General features: G+C 40.1%; 1 protein-coding gene across 1 annotated transcript in view; it reads right to left on the reverse strand.

The window, feature by feature from the left end:
- The window catches only part of sh3bp5b (SH3-domain binding protein 5b (BTK-associated)), a 33,333-nt gene extending 13,543 nt beyond the window's left edge, over positions 1 to 19,790 (reverse strand). Inside the window, exons 1-3 of the mRNA XM_003450313.4 lie at positions 19,397 to 19,790; positions 17,754 to 17,816; positions 12,738 to 12,866 (exon numbers count right to left, since the gene is read on the reverse strand). Of these exons, the coding sequence (XP_003450361.1) occupies positions 12,738 to 12,866; positions 17,754 to 17,816; positions 19,397 to 19,474 (270 nt within the window). The 5' untranslated portion in view covers positions 19,475 to 19,790. The remainder of the gene's footprint in view (positions 1 to 12,737; positions 12,867 to 17,753; positions 17,817 to 19,396) is intronic.
- Between the last annotated feature and the right edge of the window lie 3,269 nt (positions 19,791 to 23,059).

Genomic DNA, 23,059 nt, shown 5'->3' on the forward strand with positions numbered 1-23,059 from the left:
TCGTCTTCAGTTATATTAAAAGTGAAAACAAAACAAACAAAACATGTAAAAAGCCTGTGTTTTTCTTGGCTCCGAATGGTTCTTTGAAGGGATTATACAGTCCTGGTAATTATTCTAGGGGGAAGCCAAGACATCTTTGGCCTTCCTCTTTGTAGGCAGGACAATGGAAGATGCTCACTGTGGTAAAATGATACAAAAGGAAAATATTTACACACAGACGATATTAGTATGCCAACATCAGCCGTCCGTCCAATTCTACCAAACAATCTCGATCTGTAGCTCATAGAAAAGATTGTTAGTAAAAGGCATCACTGTAATTATGGAATAGGCCAACATTTGATTCCAGAAACATCACTGATGTTTTGAAAGTTGCATCAACACATGTATTTCCACCATATGACACAATTAATGAGCAAATTTATGAAATCTTATAGACGGTTTATTGGCTTAGACTGCATCTTTTAAGCTGATGTTTGCATGCTCACTACTGCGAAACAGATGGCAGAACTGGGTTTCTGTAAATTTCATGGTCAAACGTCACATTTTTGAGAAAAAGAATGCTAAAGTTGTCTCTCCATCTGTCACCTCCTCACCGATTATCACCTCTCAGCGCCACTTTTTTTTTTTTTTTTTTTCTTCTTCTTTCTCACGTTCCCTCACTACCTCCTCCTCTGTTCTCACGTTGCCCACAAGAAACCCTTCAGGCACGTGCATCTTCATCTACCTCCTGCGCTCACCTCCCCATTCTGTCAGCACTACTCTCTGCTCGGTCTGCTTCAGTAAGAATTAAATCAGAAGGTCATTTTTGAAGCTGAGAAGGAACTGAAGATGCTATCTCAGTACACACTAAATTTAAATTCCAAAGCTTCTCATCATTCAGCTTCAACGGGGGATCGATGGACTCCTCTTCTCTGCAAATTCTTGTCAAAGCAAGAAATGTGTTCATGCTTTTAAATAGTTGAGTTTTCAAGAACATCTCAGACACTCAAACACAAAACATGTGACAACACAGAAATAAAGGCCTGTTTTTCTCCCTTTATCAAAGTTTTTCTTCTCTTTGCGGTGTCAACATGTCAACTACAAGCAAGTAAAACGCCAGTGCTGTCATCACCGAGCCAGAGTTCAAAGGCAACACTCATAAGGAACCGAGAGAGAGAGAAGGATGAAAGAGGGAGGGGAGTGCTCGGAAGAAAGGCAAAAAGTGAAGCAGAAAGCAGAGAAGAGATAAAACAAAGCAAAAACAAAACACCCTCATTAATATGCATGCTCTCACTGCTGAATGCTACACAGCCAAAAGCATGTGTGCACCTGAACCAGCAAGTTACACCCACATGAGTACAGTTAAACATTAAAAAAAAAAAAGAACATTAGAGTGTTGCTCTCACTTCTATAAAATGTATGCATTTTATAACTGACTACCCTCTGATTACTGAGATAAGAGGTTGCCTCAAACCTTTATGCAGTCTATGGGCCTGAATTAGTTACAGCTGCAGTTCATGCCCTGCTCCTTCTGACTGACACGTCATATTGAGTGCTGGTTGAAGTCTTGAAAGGTGCGATTACCACAGCAGACCCGTTCTGCCTTTAGACGTGTGTAAGCGTGTGAAATACAATACGCTTTGACAACTGCCTGACAATAATAAATAACCTGAAGTGTCTCATTCCTCTAATTCTGGTCCGGTAGTTTTGGCACCTTTGGCTATTCTTCCTGCATTTCTTCCCATTTCTCTTTCTCCATCATATTTCCTTCATCAGCCTCTTTTCCCCATTGTTCTACCATTTCTCCTTCCTGTCATCGTTATCCATTTGTCTCCTTCCATCTACATCCACCGAGCTCTCTCCCACCATCAGACCCTTTACCAAATCTTCAGCAATGTCTATCCTTCCTTTCTCTTCCAATCTGTCACTTCCTATAGTCAACTTAATCTCTCTTGCTAGCCACATTTATGACTTTCTGTCTGCCTCTTTTTACATCTTTCCCAACACATCATGCTTAATCTCTCTCTCCTCATCCTGCACCTCTGCAAAAATCATCACTCATCCCTTCCTCTTTCTTCCAACCATTTGCTCTTCTACTTCATATTTTAATCACTCTGCACATAGCCCTATGAAATGTTCAGAGATTCAAGCCTCCAGAGGGAATCCAACATGTAAGTAATGCAAGACTTCTGACAGATCTGTGATTTCATGTATGCCCCTCTGTTTGAAACAAGTGCAATTTGATTTAACAGCTGCTTCAATTATCCAAGCCCCTTTTAAAGTAAGAAAACTTGATTTGTTAGCTTGTGATTACAAGGAAAATAATGGCAAAAAGGATGAATGTAGGATCATCAAAAATGTAATCTTACCAAGACGACCCAAGTAAAATAGATGTTAAAAAAAAGAAATTGATGGAGCCCATTTGTGTGCGAGAATCTGTAAATCAGTCAAACCCCAACACGTGAGGAACATAGAAGGATGAGAGGATGCAGAGAAAGGACAAATGTCATCATCAGTCACTGCTGTCAAAGGACAAAGTTGTGTAAAATGAGCCTTCATGATAAAGGCTTTAGAAGACTGACCTTCACAGCATCCCAGAGAAACTGAAAATAAGACATGCCTAGATTTCAAAGTCTGTTGAAATAACACATTTGCTCCTGTTTAATGTGGGTGTTTGCTCTTACAATGTTTATCATGACTGTTTTTTTTTTTTAAAGGCATATTCCTGCCCTTAAAAAAACAAAACAAAAAAACCAGTCATGATAAACATTGTAAGAGCAACACTCAGATGTATGAACCTAAACTAATGTAGGAGGAGATCCAGACAAACCACAAATCAGTTTGTTTTCCACCCAAGAAAAAAGGTTTGGGAATGCACGAGACAGAATCTGTTTTCAAAGTGACCTGATTCAGCCAGCTTTCCAGGAAATCTGATTATTTTTATCTGTCCCGCTCCATCAAGCCTGGCAATTAATTTTCTCTAAAGGGGAAGCACAATCTGGGACAATGGCATCTATTAAAGATGCCGGCTGAAGAGCGCAAGAATGCTGTAAACATGACATCCTCTCTGTCTCTGTACGCCTGACTAACCTCAGCCATCTATCTGATGTTGCTGTTTATACCAGGAGAGGGGGAACGAACTGTGACTGGCCTAGATAAACGTGAGAGCTTCGGGGCTGAACAGATGACTTCAGCAGCAGGGAGGAAGCCTAAGCCTCTGATGTCCACTTCACGGTCTGACACGTGCAATTTAACCCAGATATGAACAGGGGTAGATAGATGGCTGCTGTCGTGTGTTCAAAGGGACAAGTTTTAGCCAGGGTTTGCTTTTTAGACAGATTTGTGCCACCTGAGAGAGCTAACAGTTATGACCAGAGTTTTTATTTTTAATACATCCATCCATCCATCCATCTTCATCCGCTTTATCCGAGGCTGGGTCGCGGGGGCAGCAGCCTAAGCAGAGAAGCCCAGACCTCCCTCTCCCCAGCCACCTCCTCCAGCTTATCCGGGGGAACACCAAGGCGTTCCCAGGCCAGCCGAGAGATATAATCTCTCCAGCGTGTCCTGGGTCTGCCCCGGGGCCTCCTCCCGGTGGGACATGCCCGGAACACCTCACCCAGGAGGCGCCCAGGAGGCATCCTTGTCAGATGCCCGAACCACCTCAACTGGCTCCTTTCGATGTGGAGGAGCAGCGGCTCTACTCTGAGCCCCTCCCGGATGGCCGAACTTCTCACCCTATCTCTAAGGGAGAGGCCAGCCACCCTTCGGAGGAAGCTCATTTCTGCCGCTTGTATCCGTGATCTCGTTCTTTCGGTCACTACCCACAGCTCGTGGCCATAGGTGAGGGTAGGGACGTAGATCGACCGGTAAATTGAGAGCTTCGCTTTTACACTCAGCTCCCTCTTCACCACGACGGACCGGTGCAGCGTCCGCATCACTGCAGCCGCAGCACCAATCCGTCTGTCGATCTCCGGCTCCCTTCTCCCATCACTCGCGAACAAGACTCCGAGATACTTGAACTCCTCCACTTGGGGCAGGAACTCATCCCCGACCCGGAGTGGGCACTCCACCCTTTTCCGGCTGAGAACCATGGCCTCAGATTTGGAGGTGCTGATCCTCATTCCCACTGCTTCACACTCGGCTGCGAACCGTTCCAGTGAGAGCTGGAGGCCTTCACCTGATGAAGCCAACAGAACCACATCATCCGCAAAAAGCAGAGATGAGATTCTGAGGCCACCGAAGCGAAAGCCCTCTGCCAGTTAAATAAAATTAATACGTTTCTGCAATAAAGAGTGATCCCCAAAAGTTGCCATGTTGATGAAAGCAACACTTTCTGCACTTCACACTGTGACAGGATGAAAGCAAGAATAGCTTAAACTCTCTCTACATAAAGTTCTTTTAAACAGTGCGGATTTCTTTTAAATTTGAACATAATTCAGAATATAATATGAAACTCAACCCTGCCTGCACTCACTACTACTTACCTCTCTTGTGTACTCCCTTTTGCCTTACATGGTTGACCCCAGGTATTTAATCTCATCCAATTTCACTACCTCTACTTTCATTTTTACTGGGTTACAGGCAGAGCCCATCTTGTGCAAGTAGAGAGCCTGATGTGACAAGAGTCTAATGTTAGAGTGGTCTCTCTCTTCCCTACAAGTCTGTTTATGTGAGTGAAGGTAATGTTAGCAGTGCATAGTCTCATCCCTCTGTGAAAGCGTGCCCACAGAAGTACAGCAGCCTAAAATGTGACTAAGGGGCTCAGTCATGAGTGAACTGTACACCGTGTTTGCTGCTTCCTAAAGTAATAACGTCTCGTTAGTGTGCATTTTGGACGCCTCTCTGCATCTTTTCACTCTTCCAAATTGGCTCAGATAAGAAAGCTAGTTATCAGCTACAAACCAGGCTTGAATAAGGACACTCGAGGAGTCATGTGCTGATGCTGTTAAGGTATAAGTAGTCATTTATATTGGTATTGGCATTGGCATTCCTGATGTGCCAGAGGCTACGTGATTGTCAAGCCATTTATGCTAATGGGAAGGTATTTGCGGGGGCAGAGATAATGTCAGATTAGGTATACATACCTCTTTTACAAAAGTATTTCATGTTGATGCCATAACTCAAGATTATTCACTATTTATCTACTGAAATTTTCCAAGTCAGTTAAATCACTTGTAATGATTTCCTATATTTCTTCATACAATAAAAGTTACAAATTACAGTCCAACGTGTACGGTAACATGAATATTAAAATTAAAGTCTGCTTCTCTTTTCTGTAATTTCTGTTCTACATTTCTGTAGAAAGGTTAGTGAAAAGCACAGACACATAAATGCATGTAAACACACAATAACACACCTGTTTGCTCCTATTGAGTCATTGCCAAAAGTACAAAAGGAAATCCTCCCATCTACAAAGAACTCTGTCAGAGCTGCTCAGTGACATGCTTGCAATAGTTGTTATGCAATAACATACACACACACACACACACACAGAGTCCCAGGTGGTCAAAACAAGACCAGATGGCTTTGACCTTGCAGCAGCTTCCTCTGCTGCCCCCCACCCCTCTTCCAGAAAACCCAAATCCCTCTACCTTTCAATCCACCCATCCATAAATTTGACTTCATCTCTCATCACCATCCCGTGTGCGCCTGCATTGCATGCCAAAAACAATTCACACCAGTGAGGCAGAGAGGGAGGAAGAGAAAAAGGGAAAAAGGAAGGGGAAGGGAGGAAGATAAGTTGACAAGAAATGTGGGGACATCTATGAGTCACTGCCCTAAACTCGGTTTTTTTTCCTCTTGTTTCAAATTACATAACATTATAGCTAAAATCACTGCTATCGGAGATTATGTTTGTCAAGAGATTTCCATGAAGCTTCCTGAAGCCAGTTATATGGTATTACATAGTGTCACATTAAAAATGACAACTTAACTATAATCCTTAAGAAAAAAATATAACAGGAGCAGCACTGCTAATCCTAACGCGGACAGACACAGACTCTAGCATGTAAGAATAATCCTGAGAAAATAAATGTCAGAAAGCTATGCAGTACGAATTAAACAACATCCTCTTAAGTTCCCATCAACACATTTCTAGTACGCCCTGTTTCACAAAGACTGCCTTGTTGTGTCCCTCTGATGTGACTTGACGTTTAATCAACGAGGTGAGGAAATAATTAGCATATGAATGCATCTGTGTACATCACACATAACATTTTAATTTCAGCAAAACACATTTTGCAGGACCCCCTACTGCCTCACCTCAACCTTGAAGCATTTGATCAGTGGTTGCAAACCCCAACCCTTCAGTATCAACCCTCCACTCCTCCACAGTCTTTCACCGAGCCCCATCTGGCTAATGGGACTGGAAGACATGTTGGACAGGTTTTGTCGCTCACCGCTGAGACAGTCAAAACAAATCACATCCATTAAGCAAAGCGTGAACTTTCTTGCTGACTACCTCTCCTTTGTGCCCGCCTTCCTTCAAACAATCTCAGTACTTCTCTTTCAACTGGAGTCAATTTTCCACTCCAAGTCTAGCACAGCATCCTCTCAACTGCCAGCAATGTGCTTGTTAAGTCCTGACATCTGTTCAAACCGAGACCATCCGTATGAACTCTGAGGAGATTCCCACAGCACCAGTAAACACCCTAATACATTACAATATTAGAGCAACGCCCAAGACTCGATGACATGGCCATGGCTTATATATCATAGTAATGCATCACAAAGTGTGTTTCAGTGACATACATATTTCAATCACACACTTTCAGTGAGACACATATTTTTAAAAATGAATGCATCACAATGGAGATTATATTGCCCAGTTATTAGGGAATAAATCCAGACCTGTGAGATTTTGTCAGATTTTCACCTCTGGATTTGCTCCCATTATTCACCTGCCACCTGGATGCAGACTTGTCTTGAATCAGTGCATCAGTCACATCACAGGAAAGCATCCTCTTATCTGCAAATTTACTCCTTTCTTCCTTCATCCCTTATCTAAATCCTGTACATTCCCATCTTATTCTCAAACTGCCTTCCTGTGTTTCAGATTTACAGTCAAAGTACTGCTCCTTTCTCTCTAACCAAGATCAGCAGACCTGCAAACACACAGTGTGGTGCAGCAGGCTGAGTGGGCTGCTGGTTTCAATCAGAATCTGCAGTTGCCACACTGATGAGGAGAAACTGAGTCATCCACTTTAATGCTCCCTCATAACGCAGAGAGCGCCACTGCTGCTCTTCACCCCCATTAATAGACAAAATAACCAGCAAGGACAAGTGGTTTGACTTCAAAATGCAATATCCACAATTGAAAAGGGGATTGCCAAAGAATAACGAAAAAAAAAGCACTTTAAGCCTTCAAATGCCGGTGTTCAAGAAACACCAAAGACATCCAGTTCACATGCTGTATTAGCTGTATGATGTGAGATATTTGCATATGCTCACTTCAATCTCCTGCTGAGTCTTGAGAGGTGAAGTGGAATATATAGCAGGCCCAGTGCATATTTCATAATGTTTAAAAAGCAACTTCATACGTCAGCCTTACTCCATCCCACCACAGTCAGCACTTAAAACGTGCGTCTTTGAACTGATGCGAGCTTGACACATCACTTTGCAAACTTTTTAGCCTTGTCGCCATGACCCACTTCTCAGATTAGCATTGAAGTCACGAGTACGGACATCTACTTTTCTTTTTTCCCCACTTTCTTTCTGGACCACCTGACAAACCTTTCCCAGTGAGATCAAGAGAAAAACAAGCACCTAAATGTTATTCAAGTTAACATCTGGAGACACTGTTCTCTAACAGGAAGGTCGGAAGTATGATTCATACAATATTTACCTTCTCTGCCACAACTGTTCTTGAAGGAAAGAGTTCTGCTTGATCAAAATTGGATAGATTGTAAAAGTACATATAACAGCAACATTGCAGCCTGCAATCAGAATAGCTATAAAGTAATGCAGTACTTTTCCCTAATGAACTCTGAGACACTCATACAACTGAACAATTTCCAATCAGCCATCATGTCTGCTGCAATTATAACTAACAATGTCAATGGGTCAACAAATAACTACCGAAGATGCTGTCTTAGTGCACATGCATTCTTAACATTTAGAGTTGATCGATTTTGCTGATTTGTGGGGGGGTCTACCTCAAACCCTTTAAAATAACATTGACACAACCTTAGAAGTATTTGTAAAGGCTTTTAATTCATCTTTTCAAATTTAAAACTTTAAAGGATTGTTCAAATCTTGGGGAACTCTTAATTTTCTCCTGCATAATGACTCATTCATGAATCATTGGCTGCCAGCATGTCTTACATGCAAATGTAGATTGTCTAACACTTTGAGTTCTGGTTCTCCATTTTATCTTCTATCTACAGTCAAGGTCACACCCATCAGCCAATACCGCTTCTCCCTGGGCGCTGGTGCTACTTATCTAATATGGCAAACAATTTGTTTCTTATCAAACTGAGTGGGAGGGTGATGGAGAGAGAGACAATTATTTTGTGAACAGGAAAACAAAGCAGTAAGTCAGGACAAATGTTGTGTACACACTGATGACGGAGAAAGGGCAAACCTGAAATAAGATGAAGAAATCGTATAAGAGAAGACAGACAAAAGCAGAGAGAGAGAGAGTGTGAGACGGAAGCTGAGAAAGGCCAAGGAAAACAATCAGGTGTACGAAGGAAACATTAAGTAGAAATACAACATGACAATAAAATGCTGAAAGGAAACGTGCCCAGAGGGGTGAAGACTAGAAAGGTTAAAAAAGAAAGAAAAAAAAAAAACCCCTGAAAGGACGAATTCAAAAGATGTGGAAAGGACAGCAATACAGGAAGTAAAATTTATACATTTGTTATGCAATAAACAAGAAAAGGCGTAATGAAGGAAGAAGAAAAGAAAGAATTACAAAAGAAAGAAAGCAACGAAACAACTAAAGAAACAAGGCTGTGTATCTAAGATGGATCTCAAACAGATATAAGCAGGATGTGTTGAAAACACCAATTACATCATTAAACCACTACTGAGCAGAAGCCAAACATCACACTCTGCTGTACTGAGAAGTGGGCGTAGTGTGAGCGATGGAAGGCTACGCGAGGACAGTGACAATGAGTCCCAGTATGTTTCTTTAATTTGAGATATTTTTAGTTGGCAAGTGATTAAAGTAAATGACATCAAGGGAATGGTGCATGAGTTTTGCCCAACTGTGTCAGAACCCATTTGCATGATTCGACAGCTTCATTAGGGAGGTTAGATACCCTCAGAAAAAAGAAAGGAGAGAAAAAAAGTGTTCACAGCTTCCAATGAGCAGCTGCTTTTAAAAGGCTTCAACGCTTTCTATTTTGGCTCCAGCAGCTTTTTTCTCACCATCTGTTCAGAAAATAAATCTATGATCACAGTCTATACTGGAAAGTACTTATAATGTCGACAGTTGACGGATTGTACAGTCTTGTTAAAGGCCTCAATGGTTTCAAGGGTGAGTGGCACTTTATGAGAGAGACTTAATGTGAACAGAAAGCCAAGATGAACAGACTTGTTGGGAAATTGAGGGTTTTTTTGTTTATTCCCCCCCCAATCACAGTCAGCTCAACAGGATGTTCTGTCCATTAAATCAGCTAAAGCAACCCACTATTTAATGGAAGTATGAAATGTATTCAGTCTTACCTGCATGAAATAGGCAACTGCGTTTGTGCACAGACACACACATAACAATTAAAGATTTATCATAAGCCTGACAAACACCCAAAGTGGAGCTATGCGCCAAAAATCTTATCCAAAGCTTTCCTTCACAGAATCACTGCAAGCAAAGCTTTACCTTTATATGCTCAGGTGCAGACAAGTGCAATGAATTATTGCAAGTAAGAAACTCTACTGCAGTCACGAGACAGAGCACAAAAGACAAAGAGAAAGGCAGGGTACAAGGGTGGAACCGAATGTGACATGTGACGAAAAGACCTAAGAGCAAAACCAGAACTGGCTTACTGAAAGAGGAAAATGTTTATCCTCTACTGCTGATATGAAGCATAACAACAACTGAACATGTCCTGGGAGGCACTTACAAAGCAAGCACACTTTGCTATAACAGCCAGAAAACGTTTATGGCAGTGGATTCAGCCACACTGAGCTTAGACAAGCTGGCTGGGATTTCAAAGTCACCGTTTTCTAACATCAGACCTGCTGAGAAAACCTGGATTGTTGAGATAAATTAGCATTTCAAGCCCCCCTTGAACAATATGTTCCAACCACAAACACATTTAGAGAAGCGTGAGCACAGTGTGTTAATAAAAAATGTAAACAATCAAATAACAGGAACTGTACACTGCTATCCATATACAGACATAGTCACACTGTTCAATTAAATTAAGTTGGCAAGCGAAAATCTGATAATTAAAGCCATTTAGAAGAAGAACATTAATGTCATGACTTAATTGAGAGAAAATTGGAAAACAGTAAAGTGCAAATTGCTTTAACCTAAGTAGGAGGCATTTATGGCCGATCTCTTTCTTCTTCATGTGCTTGCTACATGGGGGAAGAAAACAGTTGCCTTAGATTTGGGTAAAACAAAAAAACAACAACAAAAACGCACTCCAGTTATACAGCCTTGTGCCGCCACTAAATAAAATTTGGGTGACCCACTATCTTAATGAGGACAGCAGTCCAGATCAGTCACTTTGAAACATGTTTTCCTCAGAACAGAAGAGAAGATGCTTCAAAAAGTAAAGGCTACTTTTCTTTGTTCAAGTTAGAGGACAGTTTCTCTCACCAAGCATACCACAACTGGGTCATCTTTAGCAAGTCACGAGCCAAACTAAAACCCCCTCACAAACTTGAACCGATTATTTTTGTCAGGCCAGTATCGAGTTATCATCGGCTGGCTGACCAAGCAGAAAGAGTGGTGTGGTCTCGCTGAGTGTATTCTTACAGAACTTCTCCGATAGTCTCTCTTACAGCATAATAAAGGAGGAAGAGACGATAAAAACTGAAGTATTTTTTTCCCTCTAGAGGAAAGCACAAACCCTGCATCACTCTCGATCTTCTGCATTTTAGATTCTCTTCCCTGTCACTTTTCATTCCTGAATAACCATCTAAGCGGCCTCAGCTTTTTAAATTCTACTCTCAACAACATGTGACCTTTCTAGGGACACAATTTAGCCTTTTGATATCCATTCTTTTGCTCATGCACAATTAAAAGTGAAAGTAAACAAGCAGAGAAGACCAAAGTAAAACTATGCTAGCAGGTGAGCGGACAGGTAAAAGGGAACTAGAACGATCACGTGCGGGGCAGTCTCATCTCAGTTCCCCCAAGAACCAAAATTGGCAAGACTGCCAGAGGAGACACTTCTGTACAAATACCTGACATATTTATCTCATACTTTACTTTCGTGTTTGTGCATTTATTCTTAATAGCAACATGCACTTTTTCCTTGCAAAAAAGTCTTAAAATGAGTAACTGACAGAGGAATTGGTAAATGAAACGCATGATGACCTTGGTACCTTAGATTGCATTAATGTTAACAAGAAACTGCAAGCCATTTCTACAGAAAATTTCACATGAAATCACCGATTAACCTAATCCGCAGTATATTTGAGTCTTTGCAGCACATCTGGATGTTACCAAATTCTTCTAGGAATTGATATTTTTGACCACAAACTTTTCCATATGACCTTTGTCATAATAGTAGCAGAAGCGCTCTCAGCTCTCAGAGAACCTAGTTTAAGGTCATAATGCTAAAAAATGGGAAGTCCTGCTACAGTGTCACTTTACAGAAGCTCTTTCAAAATTGCCAAAATTTCACCACACCGTGAAAAGTTAACCTTTAAACACATATCTACAGATATGTGAACAGATAAATACTGACAGAATGAAAGTAAGACCTGCGTCTTAAGTAGAATTCTATAAAACTGCACAATAAAGTCTTTTGAGTCTCACTGCTGCCTAAATGTGCACTTACAGCTGTATGGGCTCTTATCAAGATGTGTAGGTGGTTTCTTCCCCTTTATTTACACATCACAAATACACACATTTTACTGAGGCTAGGGCTAAGGGGAACTGAAACTGTAGTCTGAAATTAGTCTGTATGTCACCCTCATCTCCCTTTTTATCTCTTTAAACACATTAAAACAAAGACCAGACAGCTACACAAAGGAATGCAATTACCAGGTGTCACTTTAAGAGTACTGAAGATGAAACCATTAAAAAAGGCAGGAAAAGATAGGACAAAAAGATAAATACTGGTGCACACATTTAGGCTTGAACACCAGTGAACAATGGAACAATGTTTTTCACTCTGACTTACTCAGTGCTTATTTCAAATTCAAACTAATTAATAGCTTTCTGGGGCCTGACCAGGTCTTTCTATTTTATACATCAATGGTTGCTGATAGGAAACTTGCTGAGATTCAACCTGCTTTTCAAAGCAAATGTATATCAAGAGACATGGCCCCCAAAAGAAAAAACAACCAGCAGGTCATGCATAACTAAACATTCTGTATATGTGTACATCTGTATGGACTAGCTGTGTAAAAGCCAGGAAGGGGGAAAAAAAAAGAAGGAAATCACAGGATGCAATCCTGTTTTATTGGCCACTGCTAAAACCTAATAGCCTTGCAATTGGCTTTGAACCAAGTCCATACTCAAGGCTTGCTTTAACCACACCTAAGGCTTGACTTGAACTCAACGGATTAGTCTGAGTTGCCCAACTGTGCTTAAAGACAGTTTAGAATGTTTACTCCATCCTCCATTGCTCACTGACCTGTCGGGCCAGTCTGCGAGCCTCCCAATAAGGTTTGGACTCCTCTATTGCCTTGCCGATCTTCTTCATCAGTTCATCCAGCTTCACTGTAGCCTCCACCAGAACAGAGCGGAACTTCTGTCTTGCATCCTGATCAAAAGGAAAAAAAAAATCTTTAAGCAATTTAAGTCAAAACAAACTAGGGACAGGTGGTTGCAAAAACTGATAAATACAACTCTAGTGCTTCTTTAGAAGCAAAAATCAATCCTGTGCTTAAACACTGTCAAAAAAGGATAACATCTTGTACCATTTGTACCAGACTCCCCTACTTACCTAAATATCCCTCTTGTCAAGTAAATCAGCCATCTTAAAAACGTCAAAATGTGTGTGTTTCTTTTTTAATATTGTATTTAAAAAGAAAAACAAAACAGTTCAAAACGGGTCTTTGCTGAACAACCACGTTTTAATGCTTGATCACCATACAGGGAAGGCAATGAGTCTATGTCATAGTTGTTTATGCATATTCCTGTTATTTCTGGCAATTTAATTTGTGGTGATTTTCCTTTGGGGAGAAGGAAGAAGCCTCAGCATTAGTAATTACACACGCTGCCATCTTTATTTGTCATATCCTTCTAAAGGGTGTAGCTCTTAACCCCTAACCTTTATTAACCTCACAGCTTATAAGTTGCTGTTTAAGGAAATGAAGCTTGCCCTATTGTTACCTCTCTTGTAAGTCACTGCCAAGCCATTAAAGCACCTTGAAAACCCAAGAATTTCAAGAGAAAAACAAACAAAAAAGGGTGTTTAAAAAATGCAAAGAAAACACTGACTATCAAGCATTAAACATAATTTAATCTGGATAACGTGTTCACACCATGTTCCAGATAGAGCCGACACATTTTTCTTGAAACTGAAAAACAAACTAAAGCCAATCTGATGAACAGAGTCCATGAAAATCTCATCTGATACACTTTTCTAACTGAAAAGAAGTGACCTTTTTGTTTAGTCTTAGAGAGCCTTGTTTGTCCACTTGTATACAAACAAGGGGAACTTCTCAGACATTTATCTCTACAGTTTCATCACAGTCATCTAATTTGCATTAGACAAACCTTCAAAGCACAACAGCAAAAAAAAAAAAAAAAATCCAGGAAGTAAAAACAAAAACATTCAGTAAACAAACTACAGCAAAGAAACTGTTCAAATCCTCATAACTTGAAATACTTCCTTGTTTTCAAACCAAACAGAATCACATCCATGATAAATTATTTTATATGACAACTGTGTTAAATTGAGGCTCTGGTGTCATAGTGCATGGGTAATAACTGTTAATTTAATGTAAACATATTGAAAATAAACAAGATGTTCTTGTTCGCTTAAATACTGTGCGTAACAGAAAATGTAAGTAATTTAATATATATACATTTAAGGTCAAAGAACAAAAAGCAAGTTTCTAGTTACCATTCAGAGTGCACAATCCTTGTTTGGCTCTCCACACTTTTTAGAAAATTCCATGGACATTGGATGTGGCTAAAAGACAGATGTTCTCACCAAACAGCATTTTGGTGCGACAGTTCTTGTTTTGTTGTGCGCTGAACTTATGTGGTCAATAACAGTACATAAGATTTACTACAAGTTATGATCGACTTTAGATTTCTTTTAACACATCCGAGTTCACATTTTCGGGTATTAGAGGTCCCTGGAAGGTAATTGTCAATATGCTTTTCAATATTGAGGAAAGTGTATTGAGTGTACTGGTTCAACAAGGATGCAATCTCTCATGTTAGATTACTCACAGGCCATGAGGTTGTGAGGGCCTATTTTGAAGCAGTCTGAGGTGTCAGATCTGCACAGGAAGCAGAAACCCAACACTAAGTGCAGTTTGCTTTCACTCATGTCTGAACCTAAAGTTGACTTTGACTGTATTCTGGTTTCCAGTCTTACTGACAGTCAGTCAGCCCTCCCTTTCACCCTGTAGTTAGATTTTTAGCCCATGGCTGTTGTGTCAAACTAGTTTTTACTCCTCGTCCAGTCTTTTCTTCCACACCGCCACTCTTAAAAATGCCCTTCTATTCCACCTGCCACTGATCTTCTAATCACTCAACACTGCCCACTTCTTCCACATCAACTGGCAGTGACTGGTGCATTGATAGTGTATTGAGAAAACTCTGTTGCTCAATCGATGGGGTCACTTTGGCTTAAACTAAAATGCCTGAACATCAATAAACTGTCAAGCAATTATTCAGACATAAGCATTCCCCAGAAGATGAATCATCTTGACTTTTTCTCTAACCAACAACATTCAAAAACTTACTGAAAGCTTTTTAACTGAGATACAAGAATCGGCGATTCTTTATCCTTAAAGAAAGAAATTTAACTAAATTCAGGATTATCTGTATTATTTTTAAATTCTGTTAATCAAGTTGTCAGCAATTAACTATGCCAGAAATATGAAAGAGGGATACAAAATATGAGTTATCAACATATGGTATATATGTTTTGACTCTGACCCCCAGAACATGAGGATAAAGTACTGACTTAAGTTTGAGGAAATAAATCAACAGTCTTTTTGTCCTTGTCTGTCTATCAAAAGAAGTGCAGTTTCCATATAATTTCTTAGATGTGGCTTACAAAACCCTCAGCAGTCATTGTTTCATTTCCAACTAATGTGTTACTTAGTAAACATGAAATCACTTCTGTGGAAACAGCTCCCAGTTTGGATTCAGAAGACAGAAACCCTCTTTACTTTTAAAGTTAGACTTTCCTTTCTACTAATGATTAGAAAGTCAGGTGACCCTGATCCAGCTGCTCACACTGCTGGGGGATTTTCTGTGACACACTAAGCATTTCTTCTCCATTCATCTCTTTTCCCTCCCCTGGTGTTTACATGAGGCATCTCATTAAATTGTGTCTCTCTCCCATAGGCTGTCTTTTGTTGTCTCCCTTCTCTCAGTTCTCTCTTCTCTTTCCCCCAACACCCAACTGGTCAGGACAGATTGCTGCCCATCTCTGAGCCTGGTTCTGTTAAAGACTTCTTCCTATTAAAGGGAGTTTTTCCTTCCAACTGTCAGCTAGTGCTTACTCATAGGAGATCATCTGATGTTGGGGTTTTCTCTAATACTGTAGGGTCTTTACCTTACAGTATAAAGCATCCTGAAGTGACTGTTGATATGATTTAGAGCTATCTAAATAAAACTGAATTGATATAAATTAAAAGTGTCAAAGAAGTACTTATTTTGAGATGGCACTTAACAAAGGCTTTAGGCAACAACAACAACAAACAAAAAAAAAAGAATCTGCTTTTATTGGAAGGAAATTTGGCAGACATTTGCCCACATACTCCTTTTGTTTTTCTTTGCTCTGTCCTTTCCTCTATATTGTGCCGTCTCTGAGATTTTACTGATGTTGATGCAGACTGAGGTGCAGAGTGTCTGTCCTCCCTCTCAGGGCTCGGAAGCTGACACTGTGACGCACTTCAGCTTCAATACATTTGTGCTTAAGGCGGTGTGTCAGCAACTTGTGGTTATCTGCTAAATTAAATATCTTTTGCGTCACTGCTCTGAAGATACATTTTCTTTTTCACAACAGTGGGATCGGTACTACTCCAGCCTCTTTATTTTACTCATCAGCAGCATAAACACTTGAAATCAAAAGCCTCTTTAGGCAAAACAAAAGCAGTATGATACCACACTGCTCAGTGTGACAACAACAGAAACCTTTATTCAAATAAGAAGACAGTGTCCCCGCTGTTGACATAAACAAAAGGATGGATTTCTTTGGGAAGTTCTGAAGTCGAGTGTGCACAGTTGGGGTGAATGGATAATTTAAGTTTCGTATTATTGTTGCTTATATTTACCAGTGGAGCGTCATAAGCTGCACTGGTGTGCAAAAAATGTTCTTGTCTTATTTGAACAATTATATTCTGTGCTGCATAATAATACAGACCTCTTGTTTAAAACAAACCCTGAGAAGATGCAAAGTCATGCACTCCTGTTCAGCTTAACCTCTGAGTGCCCCGATTAACCCCATGAAGAACTGTCAACTTCTGCAGAGCAACACAGATTTGGACTTTCAGCCCCATAAAAATGCACACAATGTTGCTGACCTATATAAATGCAAGCCATCAGCTGCTACGGTGCTTTAATGGGATCAAAGATCAGTTCACCAAGTTAAATGGTTTTTGATGGTCCAAGTGAGAGTCGTGTCTCTGCAGCACATTCCTTCTGTTTTGGTCATCATGGGCTTATAGCTCCACAACACTCAAACTGTTTTATATGGAGGTGGTTTGCCAAGACTTTGAAGCTTGCATGCTTTTTTTTTTTTTTTTTGGATCATTGTAAATTGATTTGAATACAGCTGTCAGCAAAAAGTTTTTAAGGCTTAAATGAGTTTATTGTAATATAACACAACAAGTTAGTGTCTCACACAAAAAAGTAACAAGTTAGTTTGTAGGCAGAAACCTGCTGACATGGAATAAAATCTGAACTTTATATGAAATTTGGCCTTCAAAAAGGAAAGGTCCAACTGTATCTATATTCTGAAGCCTTCAAAACAAAACTTGATCTCTTTGAGTGATGACTTTGTAAGAGCAGATGAAGTAGATGTCTCTCTTCCACAGCATGTCTTTATCCTGTTTTCCTTCTCTCACCCCAACCGGTCGCAGCAGATGGCCGCCCCTCCCTGAGCCTGGTTCTGCCGGAGGTTTCTTCCTGTTAAAAGGGAGTTTTTCCTTCCCACTGTCGCCAAAGTGCTTGCTCATAGGGGGTCATATGATTGTTGGGTTTTTCTCTGTATTTATTATTGTGCTATCTACTGTACAATATAAAGCGCCTTGAGGCGACTTTTGTTGTGATTTGGCGCTATATAAATAAAATTGAATTGAATTGAATTGAATAGATGTTAAGTATTTATTACTGACGGGGGTCATATAAGCATGATTATTTGCTTGATCATTCAAAAGCTAACATAACTCCACTACACTGAAAGGAAAAACACAAGCACATGCAATGCACACAACACTGCGTGCACCAAATAACTGACCTCAAGCTCCGTCTCACATCTGTTGATGTCGACAGTGGACTGGTTGAGTTTCTCCAGCTCCCCCTGGAAGAGAGATGAGGACAAAGTGATGAAGCAAAAAGGAGGAGGAGATAATAATGTAACACAACACCTAAAACTATGGGAGAGAAAAACTAGCAACATCTGGAAAGAATTATGTGAACATGGGGAAGAAGGGAATGTAAACTATGGCTTTTAAAATGTTAATGTACTTTTTTAAAAAAAATAAATAAATAAAACCACTGGAACTGTGAATTGTACATTACACTAAATATATTTTCCCTCATAAAAGGTGCAGAAAAGAGTGCAGTATGTTAAACTGTCAATGGTCCACTGATATCAAATGTCTTCCTGAAATTCAAATTCTGATTCCAGAAATTTGGGTATTTGGAGATACAAATTAAGAAATCTGTATTTCTTGCAGGACTCAAAGAAAAATCACTGTAAAGAAAACACTAACTATGGCCCCTACAGGAGGCAACATCAGAAACTTTTTCATGCTGGTGTTTGTATGTTATCCCGTGAAAGCCGAGACCTTTATCTACGACAAATAAACCCAAACACAAGCGAATACTAGAGGACACATGAGGATAGTGCTGCACAATAACACTGAGAGCCACTCATTTACGTTTAGCCTGAATAATGAAAGGAACGGTGGTTGCAAATGCTGGTGGACTCCAGGAATACGCAATGAAAAACCAAGGAAAGCGTAACAGTGGCAACTTTATTCAAAGCCTAATGTAAGTTTCCCAATACAAAACTAAACCAAACAGGAGAGTCATAATTTCATTACCACACAAATCTAGGTTCTTTGGTAAATTGCATTTTTTTTTTTTAGAAAGTTTGGACTGACCAAGCAAACATTTATTTAATCATTATTCATTTAATTTTTTTAGGTTTACTTTTTCCTAGACTAAACAACTCTTGAGCGATCATGGCTCAAGAGTTGGGAGTTCGCCTTGTAATCGAAAGGTTGCCGGTTCGAGCCCCGGCTTGGACAGTCTCGGTCGTTGTGTCCTTGGGCAAGACACTTCACCTGTTGCCTACTGGTGGTGGTCAGAGGGTCCGGTGGCGCCAGTGTCCGGCAGCCTCGCCTCTGTCAGTGCGCCCCAGGGTGGCTGTGGTTACAATGTAGCTTGCCTGTGTGAATGGGTGGATGACTGGGTGTGTAAAGCGCTTTGGGGTCCTTAGGGACTAGTAAAGCGCTATACAAATACAGGCCATTTATTAAATGACTTTTAAAGTCTGGTATTAAATTGCCAAAGTACATTTTTACTCATATTACTGGCTTTTACCATTTAAATTTTGACTTGCCTGTAAATTAACTGGACTAGCTTTTTGAACATAATACTTTCATCCAGTATTAGTGGAGCTGCTACAACCTGCACACAACCAGCAGCAGTCTTTCATAGCTGTGGGGATTATTTTATATGTATATAGAAAGCAAACTGAGAAGACAAAGACAAAAATTAAATTACTAAGAAAATCCAGGGGCTGAATCATGCTAGGACTTCGCTGTTAGCTGCTACAGCGGTTTGGAGACAGACATACTGCTGTCTGGAAAACAACGAACCCTTACCGATTAATAAAACACGCTTAACGCTTTAAAAGTAAAGGTTAATCACCTGGATTCTGGGGTCCACCTCCTCGTCTTCATAATCAGCCTCGTCGTCGGACCTGTGCTCCTTCTCTAAATGGTCCATATCGGAGCTGAAGAAGAGACACCACAGCCAAACAAAGACAGAGCTCACTACAAGCGGAGACACCGCAGACTCATCTGTCTCTTGCAGCCGGTCACCGAGAGCTGGACTCGCCACCCTTACTTCTAACCCCTACTTAAAAAATCGGTTTTAAAAGCTCGGCTTTTCGAGGAGGAACATCTCGGGTGGTATCAGCCCGGCCGAGCAGTAGCGTCTATCCCCGTTCAGCAGTGCCTGCACACGGAGACCGCTGCTGACTGACCCGAAAGCTGACACAAACGGGAACGCCCCCTCTGAGTATGGGAGGGTGATTGGTGCCATACAGCGGTGAAACATTATAGAGATGACTTTTAAACGCTCGGAACGCTTATGAATATATATTTATTTAAAACAAAAAGCAAATCTCAGTTAAATTATAGATGCTCTTTGTATATTCCTATGTACAAACATGTCAGAAAATAAGAAAATGCGAAGAAACACTTGCTATGACTTCAAAACATGTACTGTGTTGAAGAGATAACAACTGAAGCTTAACATGGGCCTAGCTGTACTTTCATGTAACTAGTTTGTACCACCAAGTGGTTCAGTCAGTTAATATGACCATTATTTAGCCAAGTAAAGGGACTAGATGATCCTATGTAGAGCTTCGAAGAATATTGTCTATATACTAGAGTTTTGTACTGTCACTATAGGGAAAATTCAGACGTGTGAAACAAGTGGTCTGTAAGCTACTCATACTTGCATTTGTGCTATTGTTAGTCCTTTAGCAATAATAATGATGATGATGATGATGATGATGATGATGAAATCTTTATTGTCATTACACATCAAAATCATAATTGAATCAAAATTGGATGCAATCCTATTAGTGCAAAGGTCTGATAAAGGCTTAAATGTCTTAAACTGCATACATGCATGTATGTATACCATACATAAAAGACATGTAACATTCTGTGGGCATACTAGCACAGTTCATTCTTTTAACAATAAAAGCATCTTTTGGATGATGCATACTTTTAAAACCTGACACATGTGCCTAAGAGCAACAGTTCAAACAGGAAGTGTCTAGGGTAGGATGGATCTTTCAGGATGCTCTGGGCATTTTTAAGGCAGCAGGAAATGTAAAGATCTTCCAGGGACAGGAGAAGCCATTCAGTGACGTTATGGACAGTGGTGATGACCCTCTGGAGAGCTTTCCTCTCTGCCATTGTGTGGCTGGCAAACCACACACAGACACAGTAGCTTAGCCCTTGTCATAGAAAAACAGTGAAGTCAGAAAAAAGCAAAATACTTGGTGGTGAAAGTATACAGTGTTAAATATAATGAAAACTGTCCACTGAATCCCTCGTCTGTGATTCTTTCTAATACTCATGAGCTCTACTATCATTCCCTTTCCATCAAAGCCCTCTTCAACTACAGCTCTGCATTCTACCTATATATAGGTGCTGGGCTATGCAATGCTTGCTTTTTGGCAGACTTCAGGCAAGCATATCAGCATAGGTACCTACAATAGTTCCACTAAACCACTAAGACTGCATTCCTATTTACCATGTTTGCCTGGCAAAAGGAAAAGCCCATTAAGAAAATGCATGTAAAAGTGTGGAAGTTATAGAGTAGTACATAAAAATACAGTACCTTTAGTATATACTCCTATATTTGTTGGGATTAGCTCTAGCCCCCTGCAACTTTGAACTGGATAACAGTTAAGAAAATTATGTATTGATGGACTTTGATGGAACGTTAAAATCATCATGTTACCGGAGGATGAATCAGAGGTTCACTTGAACCCTGACTTTTCCATAGGCAAATAAGCACATATATATAACATGAAGCAGGACCAAGCACTGCTTATAGACTGCAACCAGCTTCTGGCTGGTTGTACTCGCTATAGCCAAATGGGCCCCCCCCCCAAAAAAAAGACATTTAATGGGACTTAACAATAACACAACTGTCATATCTATCACAAGTAGTAAGGTCCAAATCTTGCCTGAAGTATCGTTACAAAAGTGTCTGGACCAGGTTAACCTACCCATCATGAATTTAAAACCACAGTCATAATACTGTGTAGGTCTGCCTTGGTTTACACATTTGTATTGTCCTGTGGTGCCTGGTATCTCAATGTTGTAGCAGTATGGCAGGTCTTTGGCTTGTTCCAGAGTATCCCACAGATGCTTGATATCCTGCTGGAGGAGGCTGCTGCCACTGGGGAGTGCCTTTGTCATAGAGTGATGTACCTGGACTTCAGCATTGTTTAGATCAGCAGTGGATGATTAATTTTCCCAAGGAGCGGCATGAGAAACCGGAACTATTGTGGCAATAATAAGCTGTGCCCACTTGGGAAAGTTAATGGTCCACCCCTGCTTTAGATGGAAAAGTCAAACCAGCATAATGCCAGGATTCAAGGTTATCCAGCAAAGCATTACATAATCTAATGCAATGAAATAAACAGTGTCATTCATCTGAACCTGTGAGTGGCTTTAATGTTTTTTGCTGAGTGATTGCTATACCTGCTCCAAGTATAGCCAGCCTTTTACAGCACTAGTTAATGTTACAGCCATTAGCCAGCACAATAGCTATAGCAGGAGCAGCTCTGATCACAGGCTCCATAATGTTCTTATTAAGGTCAGTTGTTTTATTATCTGATTTTTCTTAATGATAAATTTTCACTTCAGTTTATGAGAACCTCGTGTGGAAAAAGGATTAAAAACTATTGCTATAAAAATGTTACTGCTTTATTCACAGAGGTGACAGAGTTTTACTACGAATGTATTGAACTACGATATAGTTATGTGAATGTGTTTTTATCTAAATCCAAAAATGTGCTACCTTAATATATAATGCTATCTCACTGTAAAACAGCATGATCCACATTGCCTTCCCTGTATGACAGGCGCTGCCCTTTGCACTGAAAGAGCATCTTGTGTGTCTCTTGTTTGTGTATGACACACATTTCTGGGTTATTGGCATAAATATGAATCCCTCAATATTTTATATTCTTGGAAATTTGTTATTATTAACCACACTAACTGACATTTCATCATGATACAAGCAATTCTGTTGTAACTCTTCTTAATCCACATCACTGGCCACAAAAAAGTTCCATATAAAAGTCATTTCATTTAGTTAAAAATTAAAATACTAAGAAACAATATTTAATATGATCATAGACATAGACTTAATTATAAGTTTCGACTTAAAAATAAAAATATAGTTCTGTGGAAAAGTATCAAAGACTTTAATGTCATGACTGATATGCCAAATGGACTAAATATTGGATTGAATAACGTGTAGTGATACTGACAAACGTTATCCCTACTGTGTACACAAACAGCATTTTGTCCCAATTAGATTAAAAGCAGAAACTTTGCTGTCCAGCTGACGCATGAAAGCTGTTTCCCAGTTTGTAAACATCCCCTCTTTGGCTGTCTTATTGAGTGGCCTTGGCCTTTTCATGTAATGTCTTCATACTGTAGCTGCACAGAATAATTTTCAGTTTGACAGAAACATGTCTGTTGGCTTATGGATGTGAAAGCTTACTGTCTCTCTGGTTTGTCAACCCCATGTTCAGACTTGTTCCTATTGCACAAC

The sequence above is a fragment of the Oreochromis niloticus genome, linkage group LG11, assembly GCF_001858045.2.
Source record: "Oreochromis niloticus isolate F11D_XX linkage group LG11, O_niloticus_UMD_NMBU, whole genome shotgun sequence".
NCBI classification, from domain to species: domain Eukaryota; kingdom Metazoa; phylum Chordata; class Actinopteri; order Cichliformes; family Cichlidae; genus Oreochromis; species Oreochromis niloticus.